General features: G+C 42.5%; 1 protein-coding gene across 1 annotated transcript in view; it reads left to right on the top strand.

The window, feature by feature from the left end:
* The window catches only part of RAB7A (RAB7A, member RAS oncogene family), an 18,954-nt gene extending 16,704 nt beyond the window's left edge, over nt 1-2,250 (top strand). Inside the window, exon 5 of the mRNA XM_004702357.2 lies at nt 810-2,250. Within this exon, the coding sequence (XP_004702414.1) occupies nt 810-905 (96 nt within the window). The 3' untranslated portion in view covers nt 906-2,250. The remainder of the gene's footprint in view (nt 1-809) is intronic.
* The last annotated feature ends 5,901 nt before the right edge of the window (nt 2,251-8,151 follow it).

Genomic DNA, 8,151 nt, shown 5'->3' with positions numbered 1-8,151 from the left:
AATGCACTGCTACTGAGTCAATTCAGACTCATCATGTCCCCTACATAAGATTTATGAGATTTTAACAGGTACAAATAGCCTCATCTTTCTTGGAGAGGCTGGTCGCTCGACTGTGCCGACCTCGCTTTTAGCAATGCAGCACTTTGTGCACTGCGCACGCACACCCCCGGGCTTCTTTGCACCCACACCATGCTGTCTACTGATTCCTTACCCAAGTCATGAGAAAATGCATCCACAGCTTGCATGTGGCATGCACGTGCAGCATTTGAGATAGGACTGTCTTAAACCTCCAGAAAGGAGCGGCCTTGGTGGCATTACTAGGTAAGCATTGCACATCTAACTGGGTTAACTGCATGGTCAGAGGTTCAAAACCACCAGCCACTCTAAGGAAGGAAATAAGGCGCCTGTGGGGGTTTATAGACTTGGGAACTATATGGTAAGGCCACTATGAATTGGAATTGATTCAAAAGCTGTTTGGTTTTGTTAAAAGTGTTATCAACTACATGCATCATACAGATAGCTTCTGTGAACTGAATGTGATTCAGCTTGCAACCTGATAGAGTATCCGTCAGCTCTCGATTGTTGCTCTCGCTGTCTTTATTTCTCTCTTCACATTGATCTGGAGCTGTCACACACTTACCTTCCCATCTCCCATCAGAGCCCACCCTTAGCTGCCTCTCATGTTCTGTCCTCTTGCCCTGGCCCAGGCAAAAGTATGGCATGCCTGGCAAAAAGAACCAGAGCTGGGAGATGGAATGCCCCTGTCTGACATCCCTGAGTAACCAACCTTTCTCTCTCGGTCTGTCCAGGAAACAGAGGTGGAGCTGTACAACGAATTCCCTGAGCCCATCAAACTGGACAAGAATGACCGGGCCAAGGCCTCAGCGGAAAGCTGCAGTTGCTGAAGGGGCAGTGAGAATAGAGCACTGAGTCCTTCACAAGCCAAGAACACACTTAGGCCTTCAAACACAAGCCCCCTTGCCTATTCCAAACAAAACCTGAATTGGTCTCTCGTATCCAGCTGCCAAAAGAACCCCCACCCAACAAGCTCACCCCGATAGACAACACAGACACAGACGTGACATGAGCAGACAAGCAGCCTGCGCCTGTGACACCGCTCCATGGGTCTGCACACCACCACCTGGGCCCTTGTCTGGCAGCAGGACAGGCCATCAGCAGACTCCGTTCTGGCACGGAGTCAGCACGGAAGCTTATTGTCCACTGCGGGGGGAGAGAGAGAGAGAGAGAGAGAACTGTTTACAACAGTTAATCTGTGTCTAATTAGTTACTGATTTTTTAAACGGTCTCGTGGTCTTTTTACCCTCCCACCCCGTCCCCTCCTTGTGAAGGCCACACCTTGGGAAGGCTGGTGCCCATGTTTCATCACAGGCTCACACCCAGTCTGATTAGGCTGAGTTTTGTATGTATCTGTTGATGCTTGTTACTTTTCACTAATCAGATCTTTTTACAGTATCCATTTATTATGTAATGCTTCTTAGAAAAGAATCTTATAGTACATGTTAATATATGCAACCAATTAAAAATGTATAAATTAGTGTAAGAAATTCTTGGATTATGTGTTTAAGTCCTGTAATGCAGGTGTGTAAGAAGGAGGGTTGAACCCTGTCTGGATTACACAGTGTTTGCAATTCAGAATTTGAAAATTCAGTTGGAGGCAGTATTCTGTACAGTAGATACTGAGAATTATGTACACCTTTTATCAAAGACTTAAGAGCCAAACAGCTTTTCATCTCTCCAGGGGGAAACTGTCTAGTTCCCTTCTGTGTCAAAATTTTCCAAAAGGTTGATTTGCATAATACAGTGGTGTGTGCAAGTGGATAAAATGGCCGTTTCAAATATTTTTTAAAATAAACTTTCCCCTGCTCCACACTTCGTCGTCCCCTGGTAGATCAGCATCCCACTATAAGAGGGAAAGGAACATCCTAACAGATCTGTCCTAGTGATCTTACCTTTGTTCTAGAAGGCGCTCCTTCCAGGATTGTGGTACCCTTAGGTTAGCACTCCTTTTCTCCAGCCCACTCTCCGATATTGCCCACCGTTCATTAACCCGTTTCTTTGGTATGGAACCCTGGCAGTTCTGCTCCCCCGAGGAGCTGCCCCTGCATTGTAGCTTGCTTAACGGAGCACTTCTCCCTTTTTCCCAAAGGTCTTACATTCTAGGGTGTGGGCCAAGTTCTTCTGTAAAGAGATGAACGTGATGCCAATAAAATTTAACAAGAACAAAGATCATCTGCCTTTGCCCTGTCTTTTTTCCTTCTTCCCGACTCTTGGCTCAGTAGAGACCACATGAAATAATCATGGCTAATGTTTTTTCAAGTTTTAAAGCCCTCCATATGGGCATGGGTGGTGTTTTTAGGCAGAAAAGTCTTCTCCCTTTCCACCCTGCAGTAAATATTTCTAACTTTTTTAAAATCTAATTATAAGGAGCAGAGAAAGAAACTGAATTAAAAATATATTATCCATTAAAAAAATATATATATATATAAATATAAATATATTATCCCTTCATGGGAGCAGCCACAAGTTATCATCTATGGGCCACATGATCTACTTAGCCAATGTGTTGTGTTTTGATTGACCTAGTTGATAATATAGCACATAACTATAGATTTTGGGGTTTTCACAAAAGGACAATCTATACCAGAATCCCTGTATTAAAGCATCTATGACAAGACTTTTAAAAGTTTAGGGGAAAACGGAATTAAAAGTGATACAGAATTTTTCTAAGAGCATTTTGAGTTCCCCTCGTGTGAGCCACTGGCTGGAACTGAATATGGGTGTTAAAAGGAGAAATGGCCATCAGCGTAGGTTTTACAAAAGCGCCCCCTTGTCTTGGGTCTTTGCTACCGTTTTTGTTTCCACTTCTCAGAACCCTCGGTTGGTGTCATCCTCTACTTGCTCTTGCCATATATACAAATAGCATTCTCCGGAGCTCAAAGGTCACACTTTGAGCTTGTACACAACCACAACGCCACCAGTGAATAACAGCTGAACACTGTCAGAGATTGTGCCAGATGATGAGCCCTCGGGTAGCAGGCCTTCAAAACCTGACTGCGAAAGCTGAGTTGACCGTCGTCATTTGAATAACGAAGCCCTCGGGAGTAAAGCCTTCAGGACCTGCATTCATCGTGGAACACAAAAGGAGAAGAATGTCTACTGATACTGGAACTTGGAATGGATCAAGTATGAATCTAGGGGAAGTAGCAATGTTCAAAATTGAAATGCAATGCATAAAGATATGCTAGGCATTAGTGAGCTGAAATTGACTGATACTGGTCATTTTGAATCAAGCAGTCAGATAGTTTACTCTGCCGGGAATGGTAGTTACACAAGAAATGGGGTCAGATTTATTAAAAAAGGACACTGTATCTTGAAGTATGCTGTGAATAGGATAATAGCTGTCTGCATATAAGAAAATCCAAGTAATACCACTATTTAGTCAAATTTAGGCACCAGTCACTAAGAATAGTGAAGAATTGACGTTTTTATCAGCTGCTTCCACCTGAAATTGATCAAGCAAAATAAAGGTGCATCGATTTAATTATTGGTGATTAATATGCAGAATGTGGAAACAGGAACAGTAGTTGAAAATATGGTCTTGGTGACTGAAGAGAAAGCATGATAGAATTTTGCAAGACCTACAATTTCTTCATCGCAATACCTTTTAATAACACAAAAGGTGACTGTAATGTGGACTTCTCCAGATGGAATACACAGAAATCAAATTGACTACATTTGTGGAAGAGACACTGGAGAAGTTCAGTATCGGCAGCTAAAAAGAGACCAGGGGCCAGCCGTGAAAGAGCCCATCAAGTGCTCATATGTAAGTTTGCATTAAAAATTAAAACAAGTCCTCCAGAGTCAAATTGTGACCTTAAATTGATCTCACGTGGTTTTCAACCCTCCTAAAGCCTCGACCCTTTGATACAGTTCCCCCCCAACCATAAAATTAATTGCTACTTCATAACTGTAATTTGCTGTTATGAGTCAGGTGACCCCTGTGAAAGGGTCGTTCAACACCCCTCCCCAAAGGGGTCACGACCCATAGATTGAGAACCGCTGATCTAGAGAAGAGATTTGCGTTGAACACTAATGACAGGATACCTGATGAGCTGTGGATGACATCAAGAACATCATTCATGAAGAAATCAAGACTGCATTAACAGGAAAGGATTGACGAAGGTATAGAGACAACCAGCAGAACAAGGGTTCCTGGGGGTACAGCGGTGGGAGGGACAGGTAAAGGGCAGCTGATATCCAGGAGTTCTAGAAGGAAGAGAATGTTTTGAAACTGATTATGATAGCAATTGTACAATACTGCTTGATGTGACTGAATTATGGAATGATATGTGTTAGCTTCCAATAGAATGTTTTTTTTGAGGGGGTTGGAGATCCAAGTAGATGTCAGAAGAGACAGACTTGGTCAACTGTAAGGTAGCTAAGCAGGGAAGCAATGAAATAGAGACGAACAGAATTGTGCAAAGACCTAGACTTAGAACAATAAAAGGAAGAATATGCTAAGTGTATCTTAAGCTGCAAGAACTGAAAAAAATTCAAGCCTCACATTGCAATCTGGAAAGAATCTATGGGCAAACTAATGAACCATGCAGGGGGAAAAGGAAACCAAAAGGAACTAGCTGATATTTCACCATTTAGCTGGTAGCACATGAGCAAGAGCCAGTGGTCCTGAAGGAAGAAGTTCAAGCTGCACTGAAAGCATTAGGCAAAAACAAGGCTCCTGGAATTGATAGAATACCAATTGAAATATTTTCACAAGCTGACGAAGTACTTACTAGAAGCACTTGTTTGCGGTGACCCGCACCTGCAGAGGGTCCACACGGGCAGAGGTGGAGTGGGATTCCTAAGAAAGACAACAGCGTTAGGACTGGTGCAAGTGCAGCAACCAGCAAATTGACTTTTTAGCCAGCAGATTTTATATATATATATATATATATATATATATATATACATACATACCATCAGTATCAGGAAACGGTACAATAAACCCAAGTGCAAGTGCAGCAACCAGCAAATTGACTTTTTAGCCAGCAGATCTTATATATATATATATATAAATATAAAATGGTGTGTGTGTATATATATATACCATCAGTATCAGGAAACGGTACAATAAACCCAAGTGTTTATTCAAGCTGACTAAGATGCTCCGTTACTCTTCTAACTTAAGAATGACTAAAGACCATTCTGTAGCAAAAATGTTCCTTTCTTATCTAACAACACTGCACAGGCTGTTCTCTACAAAACAAACTCGATAGACTTGGCATGAACTCCTTAACTAGTAATATGCCAGAGGTAATGACGGGGAGAGTTCAGGGCTGTGCCGAGTCCTCTCCACTGCTCAGACTTTGCCTGTAAAGCGATGGTCCCCAACACTTGCTTATGCTGCAAAATTTGTAAGACAGCTACCTGGTTAACTAACTGGAAGAGATCTGTATTTGTGCCCATTCCAAATAAATATGATCCAACAATGTGCAAATCATAGAGCAACATCATAAATATCAGAATATGGCATCAGGATTAGAGGAAGGTTTATGAATAACCTGCAATATATACTTGGCCCAGCCTTGCTTGTGTTAAAGTGAGGAGGACGTGACTGAAGCACTTCACGAAGATCAATGATTGCAACCTTTAGTATGGGTTACAGCACAGTTTGAAGACCAAAATCCTCAACCAGACCAGTGAGTAACAAGTGGAAAAAAGATTGAAGTTGTCCAGGACTTTGTCTTGCTTAGATCCACGGAAGCAAGTCAAATGATCGAAGGACACATTGTATTTAGTGAATCTACAAAGACCTATTTAAAGTGTTGAAAACCAAGGATGTCACTTTGAGGACTAAGGTGTCCCTGACCATGGTATTTCAATCGCCTCGGTGCATGTGAAAGTTGGACACTGACTAAGGAAGACAAGAAAATTCGTACTTTTGAATTTTATGGTGGCAAAAATATTGACAGTACCATGGACTGCCAAACGAATGAACAAATTATCTTAGAAGTACAGCCAGGATGTTCTTTGTATGTGTTACCAGGAGCGACCAGTCTCTGGAAAAGGACTTCATGCTTGGTAAAGTAGAAGGGCACCGAAAAAGAAGAAACGCCTTGACAAGGTGATTTGACGTGGTGGCTGCAACAGAAAACTTGAACTTAAGAACAATTAGGTTGGTACAGGACTGGGCAGTGGTTTCATCCTGTTGTACGTGGGGTCACTGAATAGGAACCAATTGGATGGAACGTAGTAGTACCACTACCGTAGACGGTGGACCATGGCTTCAGTCTTCTCTCCATAGTTCGGCCTAATCAGACATCGTGTTTGGCCTAGGGAACAGCAGAATCCTCCCCAGTTTGGGGCCCACACATAGTCTGTGTGGTGTTTACCCCGCGACAAATTAGGATACCGAAACTTAACTGTTCACCTGGCCCTGAGCTTGAACATGACAGTGAAACTTTAAAGGATCAGCTTGACGTTGACTTTATGACCTTGAACTTGAGTGTGAATGTGTGCCTTGACCATTGTATCTACCACATCGCACTCTGATTTTAAGATTGATTTTGAACTGACTTCATCCTGGGTCTTGGCAGTCACGGTGATGCCCAGCATGGGGCTGTGAAATTACTTTCCATCTCTACATTCGTATGGCACCTTTTTTCTTAGATTTCATCATGTGCTTTCAAGACAGTGGAACGGCACAAAACGGAGCGGTATGGTCTCATCTCAGTAAGCTCAGGAGAGAAATTTAATCATCAGGATCAGCTGCTCAAGTCTGATGCCTCTGAAGCCAAACGTTTCCATCATCAGCAGCCTTACTGATGCTGATGCCACCCTGCCTTCCCACAGCACTCTGCTCCTGGGTTCAAAAGTTCACTGCAATAGGCACACACACTTGGATGGTACTCGTAATTATGGAGTTTATTAAAGAAGTTAACAGATTATAATGTAGGTGAGAAGTACTCCGGATACAGTTGTTCTGTCTGGGCAGCCTCTTTGCCCTGCTTAGGCATTGTCGCAAAGCCACTGTGCCAGAAGCCTGGAGCAGAGGAGCGTGGCTCTAGTTCTGAGGGTCAGCAAATCTGCATCCCTGAATGAAGTGCCTACTTGCAGGCATTCAGCTTCAACTTGCTCTGTGGGTTGGGAAGCACACTGCTCTCGCTCTTAGTTGGGCTTCTGCCACTCTTGTAGTGTCACAACTGTCTCCTGGACGGAAGAAATTCCATGTGCAGGAGCTTGAAACCCGAAGGACTGCTCCACTCCTCACCCTTCTCTTGCAGGTAGTGAGACACCCTTGCCCCTTCCTGTTTCTAGAAGCTATGTACAGAATGACAGTCACTCAGATGAATGACATAATTCTCTCCATGTAGGCCCATCAGAGGGCTTTTTAGACTAATTTTTTTCCTGATTTTAGTTTACCTTATTTTTCCTTTTTAAATTTTAATTTATAAAATTTTTAATTTTAATAAAGCATTTTGTTGGGGGCTCTTAACAGCTCTTATAACAATCCATACATCAATTGTATCAAGCACATTTGTACGTATGTTGCCATCATAATTTCCAAACATTTTCTTTCCACTTGAGCCCTTGGTTTCAGCTCTTCTTTTTCCCCCACCCTTGATAATTCTAAATTATTTATATATTTTACACCATCTGCTGTCTCCCTTCACCAACAACTAATTTTTTTGTTGTTGGGTTTTTTTCTTTACACTATATTACATTGTTTTCCTTTCAGGAATGTCCTTTAGGGCCATCTAAAATTTTCTACCTTAGTAAAAATGTAAACCTAATTGAATGTGTATGCCTTTTACACATTTATCTAATTCCTTTTTTTATAGAACATTATGGTTTGGGGTAGAAATTTCCCACCCAACGATTATACACATTTTGGTTTGTGATATTATTTGTAATTCTTCACACTTCCTGGCCCCCAGGGAAGTCACCTCCAGATAAGAGGCACTCTGCCAGGGTCCTTAGGTGCCCGCATCTCTGAGAAGTGCAGATACTAGTGGACTCTGCTGCTCACCGGAAGGTTGCGCTTGAACCCACCCTGAAATGCCACGGAAGAAAGGTCTGGTGATCTCTGAAAAATCACCTGGTGCCAACCCTGCGGAGCACAGTGCTGCT

The sequence above is a fragment of the Echinops telfairi genome, unplaced genomic scaffold, assembly GCF_000313985.2.
Source record: "Echinops telfairi isolate 266 unplaced genomic scaffold, ASM31398v2 ScPeMD7_31;HRSCAF=116, whole genome shotgun sequence".
NCBI lineage: Eukaryota > Metazoa > Chordata > Mammalia > Afrosoricida > Tenrecidae > Echinops > Echinops telfairi.
The sequence above is the reverse complement of the archived record's forward strand: the minus strand, read 5'-3'. Positions and strand labels throughout refer to the sequence as shown.